This window comes from Leptonychotes weddellii, chromosome 4 (assembly GCF_054177405.1).
Source record: "Leptonychotes weddellii isolate Sample4059 chromosome 4, ASM5417740v2, whole genome shotgun sequence".
In the NCBI taxonomy this organism is placed as follows: domain Eukaryota; kingdom Metazoa; phylum Chordata; class Mammalia; order Carnivora; family Phocidae; genus Leptonychotes; species Leptonychotes weddellii.
In genome coordinates, this window is record NC_138372.1 from 10,778,556 (window position 1) to 10,806,339 (window position 27,784).

The window sequence follows — 27,784 nt, forward strand, 5'->3', positions numbered from 1 at the left end:
CCGCGGGCGGGAGCGGGCAGCGAGGCGGGTGTGCGGGCGTGCGGGCGTGCGGGCGTGCGGGAGCCGGGCGCCGAGGACGCGGCCCGGAGCGAGGAGGCGGCATGGAGCGTCTGGAGCCCCGCGCCTGCCTGGCCCTGCTGTGGGGCTGCGTGCTGGCCGCGGCCGCCGCGGCGCAGGGCAAAGAAGGTGAGTGTGCGCGTGGGGCCGCCCCGGCCCGCCGCAGCCCGAGCGGCCCGACCCCGGCACCCCGAGCCTCTCGGAGCCCCGCGGGGCGACGCGCGCAACTTTGGAAACCGACCTGGCACCGCCAGCCCCGGCGTGCTGGGGTCGGGAGGGCGCGCGCGCTGCCTTCGCGACGAATCGGGGACCCCCCGCCCGGGGTTGCGGGGCCTCCAGGGACTAAGGGGGGCGGCCGGGCGCGCGGAGCTCGGAGGCCACCGAGAAGGGGCCGCGGCGCCGGCCACGCGGTCGCAGCCTCGGCGGCGGCTTCAGAAACACGTCCCGATGGGGGCGCGGGGGTCCCTTGGAGAACGGGGTGTCTGAGGGGCTTTCCGCGGACTTAGCCTCTTGGTGACCTGTCTTCACTAATCCGCTTGCCCCGATTTTGCGGAGAAGCATTCCTGTGGAGGCCCCTCATTTTTGGGGAGGGGGCTCTCCACCCGGCAGGGAGCCCCCTGCGGAAGCCCCTGCCCCCTGAGATTTTCTCCACGCCTCCCTTTGCCTCTAGTCGGGCAGGAGAGTATGGGGGGAGTTTCGGGCCAACCTGCCCACGCAGAGCCTCCCTGTCTTCCCAACCCGCGTTCCCAGGCTCGGGGGTCAGGTTCGGGGCCGCGAGTGCGGACAGGAAGTCCCAAAGTCAAGCGTTCTGAGCAAGGGGTGACTCAGAACGAGGAAATGCGGCAGGTGGGGGCGCGGTCCCTAAAGGTGTGGAGCCGTCACCCCAGGGCCACCGGGGAGTCCGGGCATCCGGGGGTGGGGGACTGAATCACCCACCCCCGCCCCAGCGCTCCCGGAGTGGCGCCGGGTGAGGGGCCCGCAGACTTTGACCTGGGCGGGGCAGGTGTGTGAGTGGGGGCGTTGCCCCTCGGCTAGGGTCGCAGAGCGGATGGGGGCTCCTGCCCTTGGCCGAGGACCTTCCTGTCCAGCCGAGGCCGGCTTCGGTTTCCAACAGTGAGAGCAAGTTTTCCCCGTCGGCCTGGGCAGAGCGAGGCTTCCGCAGCCTCCAGAAGGGGGAAGTGCAGAGGAAACCCCGGGCCGGTGAGAAGTTTCCTTGAGCCTTGCTTTCTTTTTCTGCCTCCCAAAAAGGGGTGGGAGGTTTTGCTTTTCCAAGTTGGGAGGAAAAGAGGCCAGAGCTGGAGCTCTTGGAGGTGGAGGTGGGGGGCACATCTTGTTCCAGTTCCTGTATGGGTCAGGGCTCCGGGTCCCAACTTGCAGGAGTGGGCGGCAGGGATTTCTACCATCTCCAATACTCACCCCACCACCCGCCAGCTTTTGGTCCTCCCCCTTCCTGGGGGACTGTGCTTGGAGAAAAGGGGAGAGACAGTTGGAATCACTACAGGCTTTTCTGGAAGGCTGTCCTGGGGGTGAGGGGATTAGACAGGACCCACACTACTGAGCTGCTGAGCGGGTGCCCGGCGGCCAGCCTGGAAGCCTGGAGCCGCCTGGTCCTTGTGCCCCATTGTGCCTTCCCCAGCCTAGCCCACTAGCCACCCCCTCCATGGGATTGAGGAGGAAGAGGGTGTGTATTGGAGAGTCCTGGGTGGGGGAACATTTTTGCTTAGGCTCCAAGAGTCCCTGTGAACAACTCACTAGGTATGCCACGGTGGTGGTGGTGGGTCTGCTGGGGGTAGATGGGGGTGGGTGTGTGGGCAGAGAGAAGGACACACAGGCCCCTTCCACCCTTAACCCAGGCTTCTGCTCACTTCCCTTCTCCTTTCTTGCCTCCTCCCTGGGGGTAGAGGAGCCAGAATGTATTTGGAGACCCAGATGGAGCCTATCTGGATTCTCAGGAGCCACTGTATCTGTCCTCTTTTTGCAAATGGGGAAACTGAGGGAGGCCCAAGCTAAGCCCTCGCCAGCCAGGGCCCTCTGCACAGAGGGTCAGATCTGAGCGGCTGGCTTCTAGGGCCGCTGGAGCCCTGGGCCCCTGGCATTGTGGTTTCGTGGCTGATTTTCCTAGGAAGCAAAATAGCTGGGCACGGATGCAGTGGTGCTGATGAGGTGGCTGATGGGAAGGGGGCTGGAGAATGGTCCGGGGCCCTGGAAAGTCCTTGGCCGGGTTCCGTAAGAGCCCCGTTTGCCCTCTCTTTCCTTTTTTCCCACAGAGCCCCTTGTGTCCCCCCCTTTCTTTAGGAATTAGCTGGTTTCGGTTAAAGTGGGGTGCGGGGAGCAGGGAGGTGACCCCAGGTAGTGCTGTGTTTGAGTAAAGAAAGCAATATGACATTCAAGATGGAACCGAAGGCGAAGTCAGAGAGGGAGGTTTCCTGGGGGTGGCGACAGGGATTGAGGGCTCCCGGATGAGCCCTGCCTAGCCAGGGCCTCTCAGTGAGGGTTTCAGGGGCAGCCAAGGGGCTCCCTGGCCCCCCCCACCCCTCCCAGGGAACCGGAGCCCTCTGTCCCTGAAGAGCTCAGGGAGAGAGAGCTGCACCAGGGCTGGGCTCCGGTTCCTGGTGATCGGTTCTAGGGAATTTCCGGGGAGGGGGCTGTGGCTGGAAGCCCCCTGGGGAGGCTCCTTCCTGTGTGAAGGCTTCTTTTCTTCTCAGATGGAGCCCCGTGATACTTCTAGAGCCAGGCCTGGGGCTGGAAGGGGAATGTGCTCTAGCAGGGGTGGTGGGGTCCCTCTGGGCCAGGTTAACCCTTCAGGGCCTGGGAGCCCTGAGCCCCCTCCCTCAGGGGCACAGTCTGCAGCTCCCTACCAGTCTGGGGAGGAGGGGATATACAGAACTGTGGGGGGCACTCACCATTGTCCTCCTACCCACCCCGCTGGAGCCAGGAACCCCCAGATTCCTTCCTTTGTAGCCAGAACATTCCATTTGCTAGTGGGGTGAGTGAGTTTTCCAAGCCTGGGCCCTGGGCATGCCCGAACAAATCTGCGCCCCTACCCCACCCGCTCCAGCCACCCTCCCCTATCCCTGTAGCCTTGGGACAGGTGCCACATCGGATTTCCTCTTCCCGGTCTGGGCTGTGGGGCCCTTCCTAGAGAGATTTGGCCCAGCTCAGCGGCGGGTGGCCATGCCTCACATCAGGCCTAGGGGCCTTCAGCCCAGGGGAGGAGGCCATCCTAACCCGAGGAGAGGATTTCCAAGACTCCTCTCTCAGTCCCCTCACTCCATCCCCACCCCTAAATCCGGCCCATCTCTGCTCCCTGCCTGCCCGGGTTCCACCCTCAGAGTTATTCTTCCAAGACCTAGGCTTGAGGAATGCCGCTTCTTGAGGCCATACTCCTCATGCTCCAGGGTCCAAGGAAGTGAGTGCTTGGTCCTCACCAACCCCCATGGCTTTATTACCCTCTGAATCCGGGGCGGGGGGGTGGCGGGGTCGACATTGTCTAGGTTCTCTGCCTGAGCTCCCCCAGTGTCCTTTCTCTCTAGGGAGGGTGGCGCCTATTGGCAGCTACCTGGACTTGACTTGGCAATGGAGGAGGGATGCTCCCCGGGGTCTTGGGTCTTGGCTATAGCCACTGAGCCTGGCAAAGAGCCAGGGGTGGACTGATGGGAGCTGCCCAAGGGCAGGGCTAGATCTAGGGGAGGCCACTGACAACGTGTCCCTCTGTCAGGCTCCAGATGCCTCTCTGCGGACAGCATGAACCTGGCCCCTGATCCCTCTGGGCCTGGAAGTCCCCTCTAAAGTTTTCCAGCTCTGTTCCCCCCAGGCACCGCTGATAGGGCAGTAGCCAGGGTATGAAGGACAGGGCAGTGGGAGCGACTTTCCTAGGGACAGGACCTTGCCAGCTGTGTATATCTTTGGGCCCCTCCTAGGGGCCCTACGGGTTCAGAGCTTTATCCTGCCTGCTCTGTGGCTTTTGTGGTGGGAAGATCAGTTTCCAGAAACCCCCCTCTCATCGTCCCCCCTCTCCTCCCCTGGAGTTGTTCCCACCTGTTAACAGCCCTCTCAGAGTGCCACGAGACATGATGCACATATGTGTGCCTTGTCTGTGTGTGCTACGTGGCCTGGGCAGGATGAGGGTGTTTCATGCTGGGGGGGGGATGTGGCAGGAGCAGACACGAGTGCCCCCGAGGCCCACATGCATGTGAAGTGCTGCTGAGGGGCCTTGTTTCTGGAAGCAGATGTGGTGGGCGTGGTGTCACTTAGCAGCCTTGCCCGCCCCAGCTCTCTGCCCAGCTGCTGTCCCTCCTGCTGAGCTGAGCTCTGTCCTGCTCTGCCCAGCTGGGGGCTGATGGGGGGGGTGGCGTGGCTGGAGCTGTGGCCTGGGAGACAGGGGGCCTAGTCCTCACCCAGCCTGTCGCATGGCCTTGACTGGGTCCCCTCCCTTCCCTGGGTCCCTGTTTCCCTCTCCATTGAGGGACAAGTCTTTGGGATATAGTAACCCCATATAGTAGGGTCTCTCTATGAAAGCTGAGGAAGCCGTAAAGGCCTCTTGGGGCTCCTGGGGGACTCTCACCTTTCCCACCACGGCCTGACTCCTGGAGACGCCCCCAAGCTCACGGGCCCTCCCTCCTGTCTCTTCCAGTTGTGCTGTTGGACTTTGCCGCAGCTAAAGGGGAACTCGGCTGGCTCACGCACCCATATGGCAAAGGGGTAAGCCTTCAAGGTCAAGTGCGGGCATGGGGATGGGGAAACTGAAACCCAGGGAGGATGGGGCCCACCTAAATCGAACAGCTCAGTCAGGGATCAAACTCCTGTTTCCCACACCAAACTCCTGTTTCCCACACCGGGCTCAGAGTCTGCCATCCCAGACCAGGGCGGGGGGCTGCGGGTTGGTGGGGAAGGGGGAGGCAGAAAGGGTTGGGGAGACAGCTGGAGGCCCCAGCAGAGCAGGGGACCCTTGGATGCCCAGCCGGCCAATGCTCAGAGGAACCCCCTCTAGTTTTCTCCATCTACCTCTTGGGAGGAAGGGGTTAAAGGCTCCCTGTCTTCAAAGTCCCAGCCTAGAAGGTGAGGGGTAAGGGAGAGACAGGGTCCCCATAGCCCCTGGGAAATGGGATCCAGTTCCTTCCTGCTCGGCCCCCTTCCCTTCTCCCCCAGCTGTTACCTCCCCTTCCTGTTAGGGGCTGAGTTTGTTTTGCCTTATCCCCACCCAAGACCTGCCCCCCTTCCCTGCCCGACTGTCACCAGGACTGGAGGGCAAGACACTGGGATGGATCCTTTTCCCGGCTTTGCATGATCTTGCGGAGGATAACTGCTGCTCTCTGGGTCTTGATATTCCCCTCTGTATAATAGGCCCTTGCTGAGTTTGTCCTGGGGCCCTGACGCGGGGAGAAGTACGTCTCCAGGGGGTTACTTGGGGCAGTTTCCACTGCTGGCCAGGTCTGTGTGAGTCACGTGCTTGTCCCTGGTCACCTTAGCCCTGTGCAGGCTTGAGATACATCTCTACAGATTTCCAGGATCCTGCAATGTCCAGCTGGGAGGAAACACAGATCACCTAATCCAACCCACTCATCCCCATCAGAGTGGGAAACTGAAACTGAAACTGAGGCCCAAGGGCAGTTGAGTGAGGCCTTGGCCAATGTCATGTAGTGTAGCCCAGGCCTCTATCCCCAGTTCCTCTGCTTTCTTTCATTCATTCATTCATTCATTCATTCATTCATTCATTCATTCAGTTGTTCATTCAACAGATACTTTCCTGAGCACCTACTCTGTTCCATGTAGGCCCTGGGGATGCATAAATGAATTCGGGGTACCCACTGCCCCAGTGAGTTCAAAATCCAGTAGCGGACAGATGTAGGTATCACCACATAGGTGCCAAGTGCTGTGATAAAGGGGACGTGGAGACTGTGGGAGCCAGAGGGGGGGACACTTGGCCCAAGTCTTCCCAGAGGAGACTGAGCTGATGTTCTGAGGAGGGAAGAACATGTGCCGATCTGTTCCAAAGCCAAGATTTAAAAACTGTAAAGCACCGTCCTGATGCTTGCCACCTGGGGGCATTGCCTCTGGGCCTCAGTTTCTCCCTGGGCGCCTGCCCACACTAACCTGTCCCCCCCCCCCCGGCCCCCGCGCAGTGGGACCTGATGCAGAACATCATGGACGACATGCCCATCTACATGTACTCCGTGTGCAACGTGGTGGCCGGCGACCAGGACAACTGGCTCCGCACCAACTGGGTGTACCGCGGCGAGGCCGAGCGGATCTTCATCGAGCTCAAGTTCACCGTGCGTGACTGCAACAGCTTCCCCGGGGGCGCCAGCTCCTGCAAGGAGACCTTCAACCTCTACTACGCCGAGTCGGACGTGGACTATGGCACCAACTTCCAGAAGCGCCAGTTCACCAAGATCGACACCATCGCGCCCGATGAGATCACGGTCAGCAGCGACTTCGAGGCGCGCCACGTGAAGCTGAACGTGGAGGAGCGCTCCGTGGGGCCGCTCAGCCGCAAGGGCTTCTACCTGGCCTTCCAGGACATCGGCGCCTGCGTGGCGCTGCTCTCCGTCCGCGTCTACTACAAGAAGTGCCCCGAGCTGCTGCAGGGCCTGGCCCGCTTCCCCGAGACCATCGCGGGCTCCGACGCGCCCTCCCTGGCCACGGTGGCCGGCATGTGTGTGGAGCACGCCGTGGTGCCGCCGGGGGACGAAGAGCCCCGCATGCACTGCGCGGTGGATGGAGAGTGGCTGGTGCCCATCGGTCAGTGCCTGTGCCAGGCTGGCTACGAGAAGGTGGAGGACGCCTGCCAGGGTGAGTGGTGGTGCGGCGCTGGAGGGGAAAGGGGGTGCTGGGGGTGGGGGGAGGCTGTGCTCCTGGGTTCTAGGGTCGGCTTTGGCACCATCGGGACCTTGGGAAGGTCACCCCTGCTCTGACGTGTGGTGGTTCTGTGAGCGGAAATCGCAGAGCCTTCCTGGATTTTGGTTTCCTTATTTTTATTTTTCTTAATTTTTAAAAAGATTTTATTTATTTATTTGACAGAGAGAGACACAGCGAGAGAGGGAACACAAGTGGTGGGGGGAGTGGGAGAGGGAGAAGCAGGCATCCCGCGGAGCAGGGAGCCCGATGTGAGGCTCGATCCCAGGACCCTGGGATCATGACCTGAGCCGAAGGCAGACACTTAACGACTGAGCCACCCAGGCGCCCCTCAGTTTCCTTATTTATGGTTGGAGTCACTCATTCACTGAGAAGGAATAAATTAAAAAACGGTATACTGTGGAGGTTATGAGCAAGGATTCTAGGACAAAAATGCCTGGGTTCAAATCCCAGCTCTACATTTAGCTGTGTGACATTTGGCCAGTTTCTTAACCTCTCTGTGCCTGGTTGCCCACTCTGTAAAATGGAGAGGAACACGGTGCCCATCTTGTAGGCTTGTTATGATAATCAAATGACCTCACGCTCATGGGGTGCTTAGCTCAGTGCTTAATACGTAGGTGTGCTTGTTATTTTTGATTCATTCCACGAATATAACTTCAGTATCGGCTATATACCAGCACCGTGGACACGTGGTCCTGTTCCTGGAGCTCGTTCCATCTCTGTTAGCTCACTGCATGACCTTAGGCAAGTCACTTAACCTCTCTGGGTCTCAGGCTGCTCTTTGGTACATGGTGGTGAGGGAACTGGACCCAGGATTCACACCCCCCAGCTGTACATGAATCACCTGGGGAGCTTTTGAAAAATGTCTGCATTGAGGTCAGAGTGGAAGGCAGGTGCAAAATCTGCCCTCCCTACCTGACCTTCCCCGGGGCCGCGGACCCAGGTTTTCCTGATGAATCTTCTAACTGATAACAAATAGAAGCAGGCGGCGGGGGCGCAGGGGGCGGGGGGCGATTCTCTGGGACTCTGTCTGGGAACAGGGCCTGGGCATCAGTGAGCTCACATCAGGAGGCTGTGGCTTGGCACGGTTGGGGCCTGTGACAGCGGAAATCTCTACAGCAGTGTGGATTTTTTCAATGGGTGACTTTTTCTAGAAATGGCTGTGGGGCAGGGCATTTGTGGAATGCAGGCCAACTGTTGGAAGACCAGCACATCTGCTCTCTCTGGGAATTTCTTTGCTGAGATAAGCGGGGTGTTGAGAAATTGGGGTTCAGTCCCTGCAGTTGCATGTACCCACTGGGCAAGAGATCTTGGGTAAATCTCTCTTCATCTCTGGCCTAAAATAAGAAGGCTTTCTCCTTGGTTTTTTAGCCATAGATCGTGTGACAGACGAAGTAAGTTGAAATGTTGGAGGAGCCTAAAGCCTTTTCTGATGGGCTCCATTTGCCCCCTCAAACAAATCCTCAGAACCTTGCTTAACACAGTCTGTAAACCCCTGGATGAGAAGTTCCCTAGAAGGCCCGTGGTGTAGCTTCTGCTGCAGCCCTTCCTACCATCCCATTGTCCTTCCAGCTCCCCATGCCGAGTCTCTCTTCCCGAGGCGGCCCCTGCTTTAGGTGACCTCCAGTGCACACTCCCAGTTTCAGACAATGACTGCGGGGTGGGGGGGCCTAGGCAGCCCAGTGGGTCGAGCAGGCTCCTCCCAAATGACATCCTCACACAAGAATGCAGGGGTGGGGAGTGAGGGGCAGCTGAAAACTTTCCACAGGCTGGTGATTCAGGCCCTGCAGAGATAAGTGGATGTTGGGGTTGTCCGGGGGGGCGAGGAGTGGGGGGCTCTCTCCAGTAAGCGGGGAGCAGGTTTCCTTCCCCTAGAGGTGGGGGGTCAGGGTTCTGGCAGGCTTTGCCAGTGAAGAGCTGAGTAGGCCCCGGATCTGGAGGACTGGTTTCCAAGAGCAAAATCTTTGACTTTATTGGTGGAACGCTCTCAACGGCCAGCTACCTGTTGCCCCAATTTTTTCTCCTTGAGATCCCTCAGCGTGGTTCTTAGGGGCCCTTGGTATGGCTGGGAACCCCCAGCCTGACTGCTCTATATCCCTGCAGATGTTCGCAGCAGCCCCCGACCGTGGGGCCAGTGGAGATAAAAACAGGAGCTCCTATAGACAGGTGCCCTCCACAGGCTGGCGGGAGCCAGGCGAGCACTTTATCAGCACACTTGCTGAATCGGGCCCACCTGTCTTCGAGGCATTTCATAGACAGGAGACTGAGGCTCAGAGAGGTGAAGAGACTCGCCTGGAGTCACACAGCGATGTGTGGTCACAGCGGGATTTGAATCCAGGCGATGCAGCGGCGCCCAGGCCGGAGGATGGGTCAGGAAATGGGGCGGGAAATGACCGGTTCCTTTGGAATCCCTGACTCAGCTCCTGGCCAGGGGATGGAGCACGAGCTCTCCGGGCAGCCCCCGGATGGCGGCTCCTGGTGTGGGAGGGTGGATAATCGGGGGCTGTTACTGAGCACACAGAGGGAGAAATGGAGGCAGGTGCAGGGTCAGCCCTCCTCGCCTGACCCTCCCCGGGGCTGTGGAGCCAGATTCTCCCACTGGGGCTTTTACTGATGACAAATCGTGCCCAGAGAGGGGTGTGGATTCCCTGAGGTCACCGAGCACCTGGTCCAGGTCATCTTCAGAGCTTGCTGCTTTTCAGGGTTCTTTCCCCAGGAAGCTTGGCACTCAGGAAAGAGTTAAATGGACAACAGAAGGGAGGCACCTCCCAGGTGCTGCGGTCGGACAGGTGGGCACCCTGCCCAGAGAGCTCTCCGAGCTATGTCAGGAATGAGCCAGCTTCACTCCAGGCCCCCGCCCTGCCCCGGCCCTGCCTGGGGGACAGTGGAGTCGCTCATGCTGACCGGCCTCTCCCCCATCCTCTCCCCCAGGGAGGCTTTGTCTCTGCTTCCTGTGCTGGCATCGGCCGCTGAGCTGCTGGGGCCCTGCCTGGCGCCTCGGCCGTGGGCACTGCCGGCCAGGTGAGCAGGTGGCCGGCAGCTTTGGCCAAAGGCTCAGCCCAGCAGCTGGGAGGCCAGAGCTGGAGGTGGGCACCGTGGGGCATTCCCTCTTTGGAGGCGCCTTCAAGGGGCCCAGCCCCCTGGGGATGTCTCCTCTCTAATTTCTCTGTGTCCCCCCCGCCCAATTCATACAGACACCCTACACAGTCCAGGCACCAGGCTGAGCATTTCATGTGGTTTCCTTCAGTCTTCACAAACCCGGAAAGGCTGAGGACATTAGCTCCATTTTATAGATGAGAATCTGAGGCCCAGAGAAGACACAGTGACCAGTGACCAAAAGAGCGGGGGCCTGGCACGAGGAGGGCGGTGTACTGTCCCCAGCTTGCTGCTCCTGGCGTGTGTCCTCCCCATAAGCTGTGTGCCCTTGGCAAGTCCCCTCTGGGTCTCATTCACCCCGCCTGTCAAATGGGTGGGTTGAACCCTTGCTGACCTAGTGATCAGGATCTACCTCCCGTGACCTTTACCAAAAGCCTGAGAACCCGGATTGCCCTGGTAAGCAGCTGACTGGATGACCTCACCACGCGGGGCGAGAAGCAGGGTCCTAGTCCTGGCATCCTGAGTGGCCCAGGCCCAGCCCAGGGTCCATAGCTGAAGAGGAGGCACTCCCTGGGCAGGGGACAGTTCCGGTCAAGGTGGTCTCGGGGCAGGTGGGCCCCGGGCTGTGTCAGGAGCAATGGGCAGAAGCCCCGCTCAGTCAGGACATGACTGATCCCCAGGCCGGGGGCTCTGTGAGCTGTTGACGCTTGGGCACGTCACTTCCCTGGCCTCATTGGCCTCATTTCTGTGCTTTCCTCTGGCCTGCTGGGGTGGGAGCCATGGATGGCTGGTCCCCCACCTCTGCGCCCTACCTGCCCCGCCCTCAGCTGGCAGCTCCATGGGGTGGCCCCTCCCCCCCCTCCAGAGGTAAGTGGGTCCCCAGAACGGAAGGAAGGAGGCAGGGAAAGCAAACAGAAGATAAAAGGCTGGTGGTGGGGAGAGAGCAGGAGGTGGAGGTTGGTGGTGGGGCAGTGGGGCGGCGGGGCCGGGGGTTGGGGAGCGGTGCTTATCACAGGCTTCCGGGGAGGAATGTGCCTGAAGATTTCTCCAGGGTGTGTGTGAAGGGGGCAGTCAGGCCGGAGGGACATCCCCACATGGGGCCGCCGGGCCGCTGGGGAATGAGACGCCCCCAGGGTCAGGAGCTAGCAGTTCCCCTCATTGGCAGGGTCGATGACTTCTGGGTCACCATTTGCTGCCTGTCAGGGCACAAGACAAAGTCCACACTCTGCCTCCAGGGCTGGGGAGGTGACTGGCCCCAGGTGAATGGCCACTGCGACCTCTTGACCCTGTGACCTCGCCACTACCAGCTGGGGAGGTGGTTGGGCCTGGGGGGGAGGGGCTCCGCCAGGGGCGATTTGCGTCACTCCAGAGGGTGTATGTCCCTAAGTCACTCCACGCTGCCACCTGAGAGGCGGGCATCGGGAACTGGAAAAACCGGGGTGCAGCTCTGGGTGCAGCCACCGTGGCCCAGTTCCCTTGCTTGGTGTGGCCTCGGGCCCGCCAGTCAACCCCGGGCCAGAGAAGCTCTCCACAGGTGTGCCGAGGCCAGGCTCCTGTGCCAGGCAGGTGGACGTCCTGGGGCGCCGTCCCCGCAGGGTCTCCCAGGGCACGGCGACACCACTCACTCCTGGGGCGAGTGTGTAATGTACACGTCCTAGGGTTAGCCATTGACTCACACATTCACTCACTCATTCATTCGCTCACCCGTCCCTCCACCGAGTCAGCAAACGTTAGCTGCACACCTACTGCGTGCCGAACCCTGTGCTGAGCCAAGCGCCACAGAGAGATCGGGCTCAGCGCCTGCTGCCAGTCCCACGGAGGGCTCTAATAGGAGCAGCAGCCATTTCAAAGGGAGTACACAAGCCAGGCTGTGAATTCCCCTGAAGCAGAAACGGTGTTTATCTGCCTCACCATCATATCCCAGATGGTGCCAGACACGTAGGAAGTGCTCCATTTCTATCTGGTAAACATAAGATTGAGTAACAGCTGCCCCCGTGGGGCAGAAGAGGGCCAGAAATTGGGCAGTCTGGGAGGGCTGTGGAGAGGAGCTCAAGCAGGGTATTGAAGGGTGCATAGGAGTCCCCCGGCCGGCTAAGGGACTGTGGGTATTTCGTGCACGTGGCTGTGGTTGGGTGTGTGTGAGCGCCCGATGTGTGCCCAGAATGCCAGGAAGCCCAGCCAGGCAAGGTCAGAAAGACACGGGGGCTTGCTGGTGTCCTCCCCGTGAACCCCGGGGCCCCTGAGTACTGGCCCACTCTGGCAGGGCCCCGGGGACAGCCCCTTGTCGCGCGGTGGGAGGAGGGGGCAGCGCATTCTCGTCAGGCCGGCACATGCCCTGTTGATGCTGCTTCTCCCCTGTATTATCTGGCATATCCGCAGCGGAAATCTCTCCAAATTCCCTCTTTCCTGCCGGCAGCAGTCAGGCCACCCCCGGGCTCTGGGGCCAAAGAATGGAACCTGACTCTTCCCCCACCCCACGTTCCTCCTCTTGGCATAGGACTGGGTGGGGGGCTGCACGGGGGCGTCGTGGGGGGGAGGTGGCAGGTGGCTAACGCCTTCGGTAGAACCAAGCCCGAGCCGTGGGGGCCTGTGGTCCCCTCCCCAGCCTGAGGGTCTGGGCTGGAAGGTGGTTCTAGGGGTCCCCCGAGCACCCCGACTCCGCTGGGCCTGGATAGCTGGGGCCAGCCCTTACCTGGGGTATAGGCCCCTCCAGGGCCAAATCAGGGCACTTGGGGGAATTGAAATCCCAAGATAAAATGGCCCGGCTCTCTGGAGTCTCATTTTTACTTGAAGATTTGGGGAGGAGACAGCTATTTTTGTAATGTGACAGATATATAAGGAGGAATGCAGAGTACACATGAGGGGCGCCTGGCTGGCTCAGTCGGTGGAGCATGCGACTCTTGATCTCAGGGTTGTGAGTTTGCCCCACATCGGGTACAGAGATTACTTAAAATTAAAATCTTAAAAAAAAATACATGTGGATTGCTGAAGTACAATAGGAGATGGTTCCTCAACCAATGCTGTGGGATTGCTTCTACGCTTTCTTCGCATAGGCCATAAATGTGCTGCGTTTGAAAAGACCTATGTCGACCCCTACCCCACCACCCCACTGCTCTGAAATTAGTCTTGGGATCTTCCGGCTATTAAAGCAGGTCAGGACTCATCTGTCTCTTCAGGCTCGTTTCAGAACGTTGGTTTCTCTTTGCTCTAAAATGAGATGCATGTGGGAGGAGAGGGGCTCAAAGTCAGGTGTCCTGGGTTTAGGCTTTGGTTTTGTGTCTTAGGAGCTTGTTGACCTAGGACAAGTGGTCTTGCCTCTCTGGGCCTCAGGTTTGTCCCCTCAAAAGTGGAATGAATGATACAGTGCCCAAGTTAGACAAGCTTGTTGTGAGGACTGAATGAATGTGAAGTGTGTGGTCCAGGAGCTGCACACAGGAGGTGCTTAATCAGCAGTCACTGTGTCACTGCACAGAGCAGCCCCCTGTGTCCTGGACAAGCGCCCTCAGGGCCTCTGCTGCGGTTCTGACGTGGTGGCGGCACGTGGCGGGACAAGCTGCTCACTCACGGTGGGCGAGAGGGGCTGCCGAGGTGTCCTTTGAGGCCTGTCCCCTGACTCCCAGTCCTGCTCCCCACCTCTGCTCACAAAGGGAACTGGACAAGGAGGGAGACTTTGAGAATGTTCTCGACGGTGTGGATCTGACTGTGCCATTTTGCTCTGCATCAAACCTTTAATCCTAATGGCTCACATTGCCCCTGGATAAAATCCTGGCTCCTTGGCCTGGCATTAAAGGCCTCACTCAGTGTGGTCCCTGGAAACCCCTCGGCCTTCTTGCTTCCTGCTCCCCGCCCTCCCCCCCCCCCATTTATGCCCAGAAAGCCACTCATACTTTCTGTATGAGTCTTGTTCTTTCTCACCCCTACCTCTTCCTTCCAACATTTCTGCCCTGCCGAACTCCTACTAAGCCTCTAAGCCCCAGCTGAAATATCCCCTCTATGACTGCTCAGACCTCCTTAGCTCTCCCCTACTCCTTTATGGCAGACATAGTCACGCAGGCCCACTCCCTGAGCCATGCCGCAGAGTGATGTCCTGAGGTGAATAAGATGGAGGTGGGTACAGTAATGGTGGGTTGCAGAAGAGGTCCCTTGGGTGATCCCACCCCCCACTCTGGCCACTTCGGCAGCTGCCCAAGCCCTGCACCGTGGGCCCTGTGTCTGGGCAGCTTCCTGCTTGTGAAGCCAGGAAGGGGCTTGGGGCAGGGGCAGGGGCAGGATAGGGTGGTGGGAGGAAGAAGCCTCTGGAGTCAGGTGCCTGAGCCCCTAGCCGGCAGGGCCAGGACAGGACCTTCCACCGGGGGAGGAAATGCTGCTTCCTGGCTGCCCTTGTAAGGGGCGGAAATGACTCGGTCCTGGAAGTAGCTCCACAGAAGGTGCTGGGGGCCTGGCCTTTCCTGCTTCCTGGTGGGCCAGCCCTGGAACAGGAAGGCAAGCGGGTCCTGGGCTAGGGGGGACACCCGCAGGGGTGGCATCCTGAACGGGTGTGCCTGGCCGCTGGGATAAGGCGGTGGTGACAGTGGGTCAACAGAGGCCAGCGGCGAAGATGCATTTACTGCCCTGGGCAGCTCTAAGGGAGGTGGGGACCCATCGGGCTGGTCTGCACAGATTAAAGGGGAGGAGGCAGGCGGGCAGCATGCTCCGTCCGGTGCCGAGCCAGGTGTGAGATGGGATCCTCGGGTGAGATGTGAGCCTTGAACGCCAGGCTCAGCTGTGGCCCTGGTTGCGAGAGCTGGTTGGGGGGGTGGTGTGCAGAGGTTTGGAGCACACGGGAGAGGCCCTTCCTGGGTGCCCAGCGTGAGCTGTGTGCTTGCCGTGCACTTGGTCTTCACAAGATGCTTTACCAACGAGAAACCAGGCCCAGAGCGGTTTAGCAACCTGCTGGGGTCCCACGACGAGGTCCCACTAGAAAAGTCGCTTCAGGTGGGACCTGGTTGAACTGATGTCTATCCCTGTGTCCGCCAGCCTGCTCGCCTGGATTCTTCAAGCCCGAGGCATCTGAGAGCCCCTGCTTGGAGTGCCCCGTGCACACGGTGCTGGCCCCCGAGGGGGCCACCTTCTGTGAGTGTGAGGAAGGCTACTTCCGGGCCCCTCAGGACCTGCTGTCGATGCCCTGCACTCGTGAGTCTTGCTGCGGGTCAGGGAGGGTGGCCGGGGGGGGACGTGGCGTCCAGGCTCCCGGGGTCTGAACTCTGGCCTCTGCCCTCTGTGCAGGCCCGCCCTCCGCCCCGCACTACCTCACGGCCGTGGGCATGGGCGCCAAAGTGGAGCTGCGCTGGACGCCCCCCCAGGACAGCGGGGGCCGGGACGACATCGTCTATCGCGTCACCTGTGAGCAGTGCTGGCCCGAGTCGGGCGAGTGCGGGCCCTGCGAGGCCAGCGTGCGCTACTCCGAGCCGCCGCACGCGCTGACCCGCACCAGTGTGACCGTCAGTGACCTCGAGCCGCACATGAACTACACCTTTGCCGTGGAGGCCCGCAACGGTGTCTCGGGCCTGGTGGCCAGCCGCAGCTTCCTCACTGCCAGCGTCAGCATCAACCAGACAGGTGCGGGCCGCGCGTCGGCAGGACGGCCACCCAGGGCTTGGCTGTGTCCAGAGGGAGGCAGCATCCAGTGGTTAAAGATCACAGGCTGTGGGGTTACGTCCGAGTTCTGTGAGCCCTCTCAATTTCCTCACCTATAAAATGGGAGTCGTAATAGGGCTCTCAAGAGGATTCAGTAAATTATTATATATAGGGCTCTTAGAACAGTGCCTGTCCACAGACGGGATATACCAGAAGTTAGCTGTTGTTTGACTTTTATTATTTATGCACTCACAACTACTCAGAGGGCCCCCATATGTGCCAGCCCGTGGGGTCCAGGGCCTGCGGCTCTGCGTGTGCCAGAGCCAGAAGAATCCCAGCTTGGGATCTGAAGAGCCTGGGCTGTGGATGGGACTGGGTCTGGGGGCACTCAGCCCCCTCCCCCGACTGCCCCCACGTGGCTCCTCACACTCCCCCCCACACTGTCCTGCCCAGAGCCCCCCAAGGTGAAACTGGAGGGCCGCAGCACCACCTCGCTGAGTGTCTCCTGGAGCATCCCCCCACCACAGCAGAGCCGTGTGTGGAAGTATGAGGTCACCTATCACAAGAAGGTAACTCAAGGGGTCAGGGCTGACCCTGGCTGGGCTGTAAGCAGAGGATGGCCTGGTCCCATAGATGCTTACCATATTCTGCAGATGAGGACACTGAGTCTGGGGTCTTCCTGAGAGTCACCTCTCCCAGGCCAGCGCAGCAGAGAGTTGTGGGAGGGAAGACACAGTGTTCTGGAATCCCCAGAAGAGATAGTCAGGGTGGGGGAAAGAGCCAGGTCTTGGCGATCAGACAGACCTGGGTTCAAGTCTTGGGTCATGCATTTGCTGGCTGGAACCTTGAGTGACTCACTTCATTTCTCCAAGCCTCAGTTTCCTGCACTGTTAAGAGCGTCAAGGGGCGCCCGGGTGGCTCAGTCCGTTGAGTGTCCGACTCTTGGTTTTGGCTCAGGTCATGGTCTTGTGATCATGGGATCCAGCCCCGTGTTGCACTGGGCTCCACGCTCAGCTGGGAGTCTGTTTCTCCCTCTGCCCCTCCCCGTGCTTGTGCTCACACTCTCTCAAATAAATAAATAAAATCTTTGAAAAAAAAAAAGTAAGTAAAATCTTAAAAAAGAAAAAAAGAGCATCGAGTTTGCTAATGTGAGCTGCCTTGCTAAACTGGGCTGGGGGTGGTCCCTGGTGGCTTGAGCTGATGCCCCCGCCCTGCCCGCACCCACAGGGGGACTCCAACAGCTATAACGTGCGCCGCACTGAGGGCTTCTCGGTGACCCTGGATGACCTGGCTCCGGATACCGTCTACCTGGTCCAGGTGCAGGCGCTGACGCAGGAGGGCCAGGGTGCTGGTAGCAAGATGCATGAGTTCCAGACGTTGTGTGAGTTGGGCAGCAGGGCATGGGCTGGGCCGGGGCCCTGGAACAGTTGGGACGTCTGGGAGGAGGAAATGGATCAAAGAACTTAGAAATGCCCCCCTCCTGGTCAGCCAGGGCCTAGGAGAGCCTGGTGGGGATCGACCCCAAGTCTGGGGAGGGGTCCCAGGGACATGCATTCAGGGCAGTGTTGTGAGAAGGAGGGACATGGGGTCCAGCATTGGCAGATGCAGTTCCAATCCTGTGTCGTGGAAAAAGTCCCACATACCTGGCGGTTCCTACCGTATTCCCTAGGGAAGACCTGTCATTTGTCATCTATGAAATGGGAATAAATATTCTCATGAACCATCACAAGTAAAGGCATCCAGCACATGTCCCTAAAGTGGCCCTTGGGTGCAAAAGGGGCATTGCTGGGTGCCTGGGTGGCTCAGTTGTTGGGCGTCTGCCTTCGGCTCAGGTCATGGTCCCAGGGTCCTGGGATCGAGCCCCGCATCGGGCTCCCTGCTCGGCGGGAAGCCTGCTTCTCCCTCTCCCACTCCCCCTGCTTGTGTTCCCTCTCTCTCTGTGTTTCTGTCTGTCAAATAAATAAATAAAATCTTGAAGAAAAAGGGGGGCATTGCCATGTTTTAGGGTGCAGGGGGGCTCCCTTGTCATCAGCTGGTCTCCCCTGACAGCCACGGAAGGATCTGGCAACATGGCCGTGATAGGCGGTGTGGCCGTTGGCGTTGTCTTGCTTCTGGTGCTGGCAGGAATCGGCTTCTTCATCCATCGCAGGTTCGTCGGAGCCCATGCCCCGGCTCCCCAGGGGCTGAGGTGGGATGCAGAGGGGCGGGAACCTCGGTTTCCTGTCTGGAAAATGGGGCTGATGGTAATCTAATCCCTGCCTCGTGGGGGCCCGTGAAGATGCAGTGAGCTGTCAAGTGCCCAGCACAGTGCCTGGCACACCGCGGGGGCTCGGGACGTGGCGGTTATTATCTTTGCTCTCGTTAGTAACGGTGTGTCCACACTTCCTCTGGACACACAGACAGGAAGCTCTGGGAGCTCTAATGAGGAAAGCCTTCATTATGGCCACTGAAGGGGCCATTATGGGGTGTAGATCCCAGGGAGGGAGCCCTGCTTGCTCATTTCCTCCCCGCCTCTCCCAGCACACCAAGCCCCAGCTTAGGATGGGGCGGCTGAGGTGGGGGGGCGGGTGGCAGGAGGCTCATGGCCAGAGCAGGTCGCTGACCTCCCCTGTGTGTTTGGCTCCCCATGGGTTTCTCTCAGGAGGAAGAGCCTGCGGACTCGCCAGTCCTCAGAGGACGTTTACTTCTCCAAGTCAGGTGAGATGCAGCGCTCTTCCATGCTCAGCTCCGCCCCTGCCAGCCCCCCCAGAGCCCCCTAGCTCTGTGGTGGAGATGGGGCAGCTAGGGCGCTCCCAGGGCTCTGCGGGGAGGGGGCCTGGGGCTTCCTTGGGCGCCTCAGAGGGGCTGAGCTGGAAGCTCAGCGATCATCGTGTGGCCGCCTCCTCCTCCTCTTGGGTGACCCCTCCCCAAACTGGGACCCTGCCTCTCCTCCTCCCTTCCAGAACAACTGAAGCCCCTAAAGACATACGTGGACCCCCACACATACGAGGACCCCAACCAGGCGGTGCTCAAGTTCACCACCGAGATCCACCCCTCCTGTGTCACGCGGCAGAAGGTGATTGGAGCAGGTGAGCGTGGCGCCCTGCAGGGGGGCCTGGGACCGGTCGGGGGCGCCCGATGGCCAGTGGCCGGGCTGACTGGGTGCTCCTCCCGCCTCGTCTTCCCGCAGGAGAGTTTGGGGAGGTGTACAAGGGGACGCTGAAGGCATCAGGGAAGAAGGAGGTGCCCGTGGCCATCAAGACGCTGAAAGCCGGCTACACGGAGAAGCAGCGGGTGGACTTCCTCAGCGAGGCCAGCATCATGGGCCAGTTCAGCCACCACAACATTATCCGCCTGGAGGGAGTTGTCTCCAAATGTGAGCGCTGGTACCAGGGTGGGGACGGGACCTCGACCCAGGACCTGCCCACCCCCAGTGGGGGTGAAGAGGGGCTGCCAGGGCCACCAAATGGGGGGGGCTCTGTGCATAGCTGTGCCCACCGCCACCCCCACTCACGCCCCCCGTTACTCCTCCGGCCACCCCCTCACACCTGTGCCGCCCTCTGCAGACAAGCCCATGATGATCATCACTGAATACATGGAGAACGGGGCCCTGGACAAGTTCCTTCGGGTGAGGCTGCGGGTCGGGGTAGGTGGGAACCCGGGGCTGGTGGATGCTGGGGGCTGCTCGGGGTGCCCCGCTGTGCTCGGGGGCTGCTGGCTGAGGGCCTGTGCTCCGCAGGAGAAGGATGGCGAGTTCAGCGTGCTGCAGCTGGTGGGCATGCTGCGGGGCATCGCGGCCGGCATGAAGTACCTGGCCAACATGAACTATGTCCACCGCGACCTGGCCGCCCGCAACATCCTTGTCAACAGCAACCTGGTCTGCAAGGTGTCCGACTTCGGCCTGTCCCGCGTGCTGGAAGACGACCCCGAGGCCACCTACACCACCAGTGTAAGCGCTAGGGCAGTTGTCGGCCCCCCGGGGGTGAAGCGGCCTCCACGCTGCCCCAGGTCCCCTCACCTGTGCACCTGGGCGTGGGCCTCCGCAGGCAAGAACGCCTCCAGGGAGCATGGGCCAGGGGCCCTGGCTCTATCCGAACTGGCTGCGAGAGTCCTAGGGCTGGCCAGAGGGACGGTAGTGACCGGGCCTGGGTCCCCTGCAGGGCGGCAAGATTCCGATCCGCTGGACAGCCCCGGAGGCCATTTCCTACCGCAAGTTCACCTCCGCCAGCGACGTGTGGAGCTATGGCATCGTCATGTGGGAGGTGATGACGTACGGCGAGCGGCCCTACTGGGAGCTGTCGAACCATGAGGTAGGCCCCCGCGCCCTGCCCTGAACTGGAGCCCTTTACTCCTTTCTGCGCCCGGGCGGCCAGGCAGAGGAGAGTTTTGGGGGCTCATCTTCATCTGGTACGTCCAGTAAATGTTTATCGAGGGCCTACTATGGGCCAGGCCTTGTGCTGGGCTCCAGAGCCAGCCCCTGCTTCCAGTCGGTGGCAGGACACGGAAACGGGTAGTGGGGAGGGGGTGTGCATTCCTGTGCGCACGGACCTGTGTGTGCGCGTGTGTGCGTGCGGTAGATGCATTTGTGTGCGTGTGCGCGTGCTCGCCTGGTGCCTCACGCGGCCTGGAGACTGAGTGCAGCGAGGGAGTGGGGGGACGACACGGAGCGGGAGGTGGGCTCTAGCTGAGTGGCTGGTGTAGACGTCCCGAGACTGGAGGGAGGCTGGCTGCAGGGCACACAGCCTGGCTGCTGCCTGGGCTGCCCCGGAGGGAGCAGGGTCAGGAGCCCCTTCCTCCGTGGAGCTCCGGAGACCGCCCCCTTAGCGCCTGCCCTTGGTGCCTCTGACACTTGCGTGTCGGACTCGAGAAAGAAGGCTCATCCCCTCTGTGTCTGGGGCTCCCCTTCCCTCCTGTGCCCACCTGCACGCGCGGGCCTCCGCAGGGAGCCTGCAGGGGTGTGGCGGCCGAGCGGGCACCGCTGACCGTCCGGCCTTCCCAGGTGATGAAAGCCATCAACGACGGCTTCCGGCTGCCCACGCCCATGGACTGCCCCTCCGCCATCTACCAGCTCATGATGCAGTGCTGGCAGCAGGAGCGTGCCCGCCGCCCCAAGTTCGCCGACATCGTCAGCATCCTGGACAAGCTCATCCGAGCCCCCGACTCCCTCAAGACCCTGGCTGACTTTGACCCCCGGTGAGTTCCGTAGCCCCCATGCACGGCGGCCCCCAGTTCTACTCCTGAGCCGCTGCGGGGTGGCGGCCAGCTGGGGCCGGTGGGCAGGGGGCTCGGGACTTCCGTGTGGGCTTTGCTTACCCCGGATGGGGGCTCAGATGAGACTAGGAGAAGCAGTTGACATACATGGGAAATGCACCGGGCCCTGTGCTCAGCGCCTGACATGTTTTAACTCATTCAAACGACCGATGAGATGGGTCCTATAATTATCCGCCTTTTGTTGATGAGGAACTGAGACAGGGTGATTAAGTATTTTATGTGCTGGCAGGTGGCCAGGCTGGGGCTGTGCCTCCAGGAACCTGAATCTTAACATTTTGTTATTTTGTGGTTATTGGTGGTGGTGTTGCCAGGGGGAGGGGGTGGGGTGGGGTGGCAGCAGGAGTGCTCCTGACATGCCAGCCTGTCTCCCTGAACCCTACCCAACTGGGCTTCTCGGTTGCCCAGATAAGGAAACTGAGGCACGGGGCGGTGGGGTGGGGTGAATTGCCCAGGTTGGGGAGCGGCAGGCTGGGGGCCCCGGGGCGGGCCGGCTGCTGTAGCCGCTCACTGGCAGGTGGGTGACTCCCATTGCAGGGTGTCCATCCGACTGCCCAGCACCAGCGGCTCCGAGGGGGTGCCCTTCCGCACAGTGTCCGAGTGGCTCGAGTCCATCAAGATGCAGCAGTACACAGAGCACTTCCTTGCGGCTGGCTACACCGCCATCGAAAAGGTGGTGCAGATGAGCAACGAGTGAGTCCGGCCCCACCTTCTCCCACCTGCCCACCACGCCCCTCTTCCTCTCCTTTTGGGGGCAGAGAGGCTTCCCAGGAAGGGCAGAGCCAGGCCGGCAGCCAGGAATTCTGGGCACTCAGGCCTGGCTTCCCTCTCTTCCTGCAGCTTTTTTCCAGAATGGGAAAATAATAGTCATTGTCCTAATCAGAGCAGGGTTTCTTGTGGACTGACTGCGTGCCTGAGCACTTTGAATCAGGCCTCAGGATAACTCGGCAGGTGGGGCTTGTCCATCTCTCCACGGACAGGTGGGAAACCGGGGGGGCAGAGAAGTGCAATGACTTGCCCAGGGTCCCGTGGCCACTAGGGGCCCAGTAGAGCTCCAGCCCTGGTCAGTGAGGGCCCAGAACTCAGGGACCACGGAGGTCATTAGTGGAGAAACTGAGGCTGAGGGGGTAGGTAGCCTGCCTAAGGTCACACAGCCAGTTAGAGGCAGGGTGCCTCTCCAGGGTGCCGAAGAGAAATGGGTAGAGCCCTTGGACTTCCTGGCTGTTGCCTAGGAGAGAGTGCCATAGGCCATCCCCTCCTGGGGACGTCTCCGCGCATGGTGGTCAGGCTGCCCTGTGGGAGCTCTGCTCTCCCCTCCAACATCAGGGACCCTTCCCAGCATGGCCTTGGCAAGGATACCTCTTCTCATCCCTGGAGGGAGAAGACATGATCCTCTTAGCCTTTTGTGCCTCTAAAAATAGTGTTAAGTCCCAAAAGCCCAGTTTGTTTAGGGTCCAAGGTCAGGGCCAGAATGGGCCCTGGGGCTGGGAGGTTTTGGGAATCACATGGAGGGGTCCACCCGGGCCTCACACAGTTCGGGGTCACAGAAGTTCTGGGATCTGAGCCCGAGCAAGAACATTCTCCAGGGCCTCTGAAGACCGCTGAGCTGGGCTGCTGATTGCTGGTCAAAGCTTCTTAGACCAGGCGGTGGCCCATCCCAGGGGACGGGGAGTCAGACAGAGCCAGAGTGGGCCAGAGGGAGGCCCGGAGAGAGGGGGTGGGTCCCAGGCTCGGGCTCTGCAGTCACACTTGGCTTCAAGTCCCACATCTGCCACTTCCTAGCAGGAGACCTTGGTCAGATTCGGTTCCATCTTTGAGCCTTGGTCCCTGTTTCCCTGCTGTGCAGTTTGCATGGGTGAGAGCAGGTGACGTGCTTGGTACACAGTAGGGGCTTAACCCTTGTCACTCTCCTCTTCTCCCCACCTTGACCTCCTTGCTCTCAGCCCGCAGCCTGTGGGCAGAGGCCAGGGTTCCTGCACCCCCTCCTTTTGTCTGGGAACCTAGAACAGCCCCTTGGCCCCTCCAGGGGCTCCCACCGGGGACAGCATAGCTACTCTTGTGGGTGAGCGGAGCAGAGGGCAAGGAGAAGGGCTTACAGGAAACACATGTTCTTAGAAGCTTCCCGAAATAGCCCGGGGTGCTCCTTGGCCAATTCCTTTCCCACGAGCAGGGACGGGGCTGTCTTGGGTGGATGGAGGCTGTGTGTGTGAGTGCATGTGCGCTGTGTTTTGAAAGGCCCGAATAAAGGCAGGAAGTCATTCCACGCTCCCTCCGCCTCCCACCAGCTTGCTGGTGCTCCGAGCTGGGGCCTGCGTGACTCACCCCCACTGCCTCCTTCTTTATTTCAAATAAATGAAATGAATGGGGATCTTAGAGCACTTTTTTTACCCCGAAGGCTGTGTCTACACATGCCCTGAGTCCCAGTGGGAGGCAGGGAGCTGGTCTCAGAACGCAGCACTTTCCTGGATGGGGTTGGGTCAAGGTTTAGGCTTCAGTGTCCCCTCCATCCCCCACTCCCATCCCCTCCAAGGGGCCGGCTGCTTGCCACCTTTTCTCGGGTTGAGCATTCACCAGGTTATTTTGGAGTTGCTTGAGTTTCTAGCCAGACTAGTGGTTCTAAATGTCTTTTGAGGAACTAAGGAAGTGGTAGATATTGTAGCCCCAGAAAATGCCCAGTCCAGCAAGAGGCCCTGTCCAGTGTCTGGGGCGACGCAACACAGCTTTCTAGGAGGGGGGCCCAGGCCGATGGGGTTTATGGTCTCCACGTGCCCTCAGCATAGGCTTTTGGTGCTGGTGCACTGTTTGCCGAGGGAATGAATCACTGACGCGTGAGGCTCCAGGAGCCCTCTCTCACTCCTTGTGCCCAGGGCCAGTGCACAGTAGGTGCTTGCTGGGGAGGTGTGGCCTTTGGATTTCCCAGGGCCAGGGCCGGCATTGAGAGTGCTCAGGAAAAAGGTAGCCTTGGTCGTGTGTCTCCCTACCCCTGTGATGAGAGTTGATGGGAGTGACAAGAGGGAAACTGAGGCTGGGGCAGGAACGGTCTTGGGACGGTCTGTGACTCTCATCTTATGTGCCTCTGTGGTTAGCAGATGAGACAGGGAAGGTGTCAGGGTCTCTTTTGTGTGAAAAGAGTGGAGCTGGGGTAGGTAGCTCAGGAGCATCTAAGCAAAGCTTCCCATTTTACATATACAGAAACTGAGGCTCAGAGACAGGACAGGACCTGCCCAAGGCTTTGATGAAGTCCAGCACTAGAATTTGGTTTCTTGCCTCCCGGCCCAGGGTTTTTGCTTCCTAGACGAGTCTCGGGAGCAGCCTCACTCCCACCCTGTCAGATTAACTATACCAGTCTGGGAGAGGGGCCCAAGGCGGCCTGGGTAGTGGCTCCATGTTCACTCATTCATTCAGCAGATACTTCTTGAGGACCTACTGTGTACCAGGCCTATCCTGGAGCCCAGGGGACTAGGTGTCTGCTGTTACCCTCCTAGCACTCACTTAACCCACTGGTTCTTAAATCATACATCAGGGTCTTTGGGACCTGATAAGATGCAGACTCCCTGCCGCCCCCGCCCCCCATCAGAACTTCAAGGTCAGTGAGTCTGGACTTAGGCCTGGGATCCTGCCTTTTCAGGAAGTGCCTCCTTCCCCAGGGGTCCCAGTGCTTCCCTGGGAAGCCACACTTGGAGACCTATAGGTGTGGGGGAAACAGCGCTGCTTTTTCAACAGCCCCAGCTGTCTCGGTTAGAATGGCCCGCAGTGGTGGGTTGGGAAGTTCTCCCTGGCGTCTGACTTCTGGCCTTCCTGCTGCGGCGGGAGCAACCAGCCCCTCCTGGAGGTCCCTGAGCCATCCTCCCCACGCACCCTGGTCTGCCCTTCCCTGCCCAGCGCTTCTCTGAGGGCTCCCAGAGACTGTGGGAAAGTCATGTCTCCAGAATTGCAAACAGGAGCTCACACTGTATAATTAGTTTCATTTACAGCCGGGAGACGGCCCATAAAAACCTGGGTGTTTTCATGGGTTTGGGCTGATGGGTGAGGGTGGTGGAAGAGAAAAGCCCCAGAGTGAGCAATAAACGTCCTGCTCCAGGGCTCCTGGGAGCATAAGTGGTTTTACAAGGGGATTGAGGCGGGCAGGAGAGGGCCGTGGGCTCCTGGGCACATCTCCCCATCTGGCTGCCACCTTCCCCCTCTGCCACCCATTTCCGGGGGATCTCCCACCCTCCAGTGAGGCACTCATCCCATTTTACAGGTGAGGAAATTGAGGATGCTAAAGGGAGAACACCTGCCTTGGGGTGACCTAGTCACCTGATTGGTGACCGCAAGCCCCTCCCCTTAGCCCTCTGCACATGGAAGTTTAACCCTTGAGGTCCCCCTGCAGTGTTTCCTGCGTTCTTCCTCAGTTGTCAGCATTGGGCACTCGGAGGGAGGAGGGGTGGAATAAAGCGGTGGCTGGGAAGAGGCCTTGGTGGGGGGAGCTGTGAGCAACAGCTAGAGGGTCCCTGCCCCCGCTCCCCAGCCCCCAGTGATGGCGTCCACGCTGCTCCCGGGAGGAGGCTCTCTGAGCCTCAAATGTCCAACTCTGCAAAATGGCGGTGAAAAGAGCCCCTGCTTCACAGATGATGGTGTAGATTGCACCGGGGAGGGGAGAAGCTTCTCACAGAGTGGGTGCTTCTATCACTTTCCTAACTTGGTGGATGTTAGCAAGCCTTCAGGATGTGGATCCTCCCATCGAGCCTCTGCCGGCCCCCCCCCAACTCCCTCTTCTCCCCTCCCCCCAGCCCCAGCCCCTAACTCCCTCTCTCCCTCCCCCACAGGGACATCAAGAGGATTGGGGTGCGGCTGCCTGGCCACCAGAAACGCATCGCCTACAGCTTGCTGGGACTCAAGGACCAGGTGAACACAGTGGGGATCCCCATCTGAGCCCCGGCAGGCCTCAAACCCCCTTGGCCAAGAATACTTGAAGAAGCTGAGTTGTCTCCCTGCTAGCTCTGCACCGGGCCACCAGGGACCTTATTTATTTCTAGTTATTCCTTACTGATGCCACCCTGAGGCCTCTGCTGGGGGGGAGGTCTTGGACAACACCTTGGCCTACACTGGGGAGATGCTCAGGGACCCCGAGCTGGGGGCCTCTTCGTCTATGAAGGACAGACTGCCAAGCACTTAGCAGGTGCCGCCATGTTCCCAGCATGCCCTGGGACGGGAGCCCCGCCAAGGCATTTGGACAGACACAGGACATTTCCAAACTGACCTCCCCTGCGCCGCCTCGGGAGATGGAGAGGTTAGCCTGTGGCCACGTGAACAGGGTACCTCCAGCGCCACCCACAGATGAGAAGAGGACAGCCAGCAAACTCAGCTGGGCAAGACCCAAAGTGGTTCCCCGGTCCCTCTGGTGCCTTCCTCAGCCCCCCAGGCCCTGTCCTCAGCCCCAACGGGCCGAATCTTGCTTCCCTGGGGCCCTCGCAGGATGCTTGGTTGTGTTGAGGTTTTTTTTAAATATATATTTTGTACTTTGTGGGGAGTATGTGTGTGTGGCAGGGGGCCCAGCCAGGGCTGGGGGGCAGACGGTGGCTTGTGTCAGACATTCCCAGGCTGGGGGCCGGTCCATCCGGTCTCCCTCCCCTTTAGACAACATTCACTATGTCAGTGTTACTGATTTTGTTTTTGTTGGGTATTTTTTCGAACCTTAATTTATTATTATTTTTTTTTATATTTATTGTTAGGAAATGACTTATTTCTGCTCTGGAATAAAGTTGCAGATGATTCAAACTGATCTTGCTTTGAGTCTTTGGAGGGAGCAGTGGGGCCGGAGAGAGGCCCTGTGTGTTGGAAGTGGGGGGTGGGGAGCTCACCCCGAGCGCTTAAACAGAGCTTCCTGCCCAAGGCACACACACGTCGTGGAATCATGGGAGTGGGGGTGGGTGGGAGGTGGGCAGGGGGCCAGGAAGCAGGCCCTGCCGAGCCCGGCCTCCATGCCAACTGGCCTCTGTCACCTTTGATCTCTAGACTTCTGGAGGCCTGGGAGGCAGGAGAATGGTGAGAGCAGCCATGGACCCCCTCCCACACATCTCTGCAGAGCTTGTTGAAGTAGATTTTTCGACCATCCACGTAGGGCCCTGAGGTTTACAAAGGCTTCTCACAAGTTTTGGCTTGTTGGAGCCTCAGTACTCTGAGTTTTTGTGAGCAGCCCCATTTTACAGAAGAGGAAAACTGAGGCTAGGCGCAGGGACAGGGCTTGCCCAAAGCCACACAGCAAGTTAGAAGCAGAGGCCAGAATTGAAAGCAGGGCCGGGAATCCCAATTAGATGCTTTTTTCACAGATGAGGAGACTAAGGCTCAGAAATGTACAGTACCTTGCACACAGCAGGAAGGAACAGAGGCGTTGAGGGCAACTAGAGTCCTTATTTCAAACCCTGAGCCTTCTCCATGATCCCACGCTGCGGCCCCGCATGCTGGAGGTCGTTCACAGCGAGCCTTAGGAGGGTGTCATCCAGGGGCATCTGGGTGGCTCAGTCGTTAAGCAGCTGCCTTCGGCTCAGGTCATGGTCCTGGGATCCAGCCCCGCATCGGGCTCCCTGCTCCGCGGGAAGCCTGCTTCTCCCTCTCCCACTCCCCCTGCTTGTGTTCCCTCTCTCGCTGTGTCTCTCTCTGTCAAATAAATAAATAAAATCTTTTAAAAAAAAAAAGGAAGGTGTCATCCACAGGTGACCAGGGACATGGACCAGGTAAGCAGAGATGATCTGGGGCAGAGGAGGAAGGCTTCTTGGTGGAGCTGGCCCCTGAGCTGAGCCAAGTAGGGATTGTAGGGATGAGTGGGAATTAGCCAGTGAAGCAGTGGGAGAGGACAGTGCAGGCAGAGGAAACTGGAGGTGTGAAACCACGTGGTTGTGCAAGGAGGAACCGCAAACACTTGGTTATTAGG

At 59.8% G+C, this 27,784-nt stretch overlaps 1 protein-coding gene across 1 annotated transcript; it reads left to right on the forward strand.

Moving 5' to 3' along the window:
• Window positions 1–26,635, forward strand: EPHA2 (EPH receptor A2). Its single transcript, XM_081817549.1, has 17 exons — window positions 1–186; window positions 4,691–4,758; window positions 6,180–6,849; window positions 15,025–15,180; window positions 15,274–15,606; window positions 16,078–16,193; window positions 16,852–17,005; window positions 17,674–17,773; window positions 18,266–18,321; window positions 18,567–18,692; window positions 18,794–18,979; window positions 19,170–19,231; window positions 19,343–19,552; window positions 19,764–19,913; window positions 20,603–20,796; window positions 21,409–21,564; window positions 25,680–26,635. Exons 1-17 carry the CDS (start codon window positions 102–104, stop codon window positions 25,783–25,785), a joined length of 2,928 nt encoding a protein of 975 aa, XP_081673675.1. The 5' UTR covers window positions 1–101; the 3' UTR covers window positions 25,786–26,635.
• The last annotated feature ends 1,149 nt before the right edge of the window (window positions 26,636–27,784 follow it).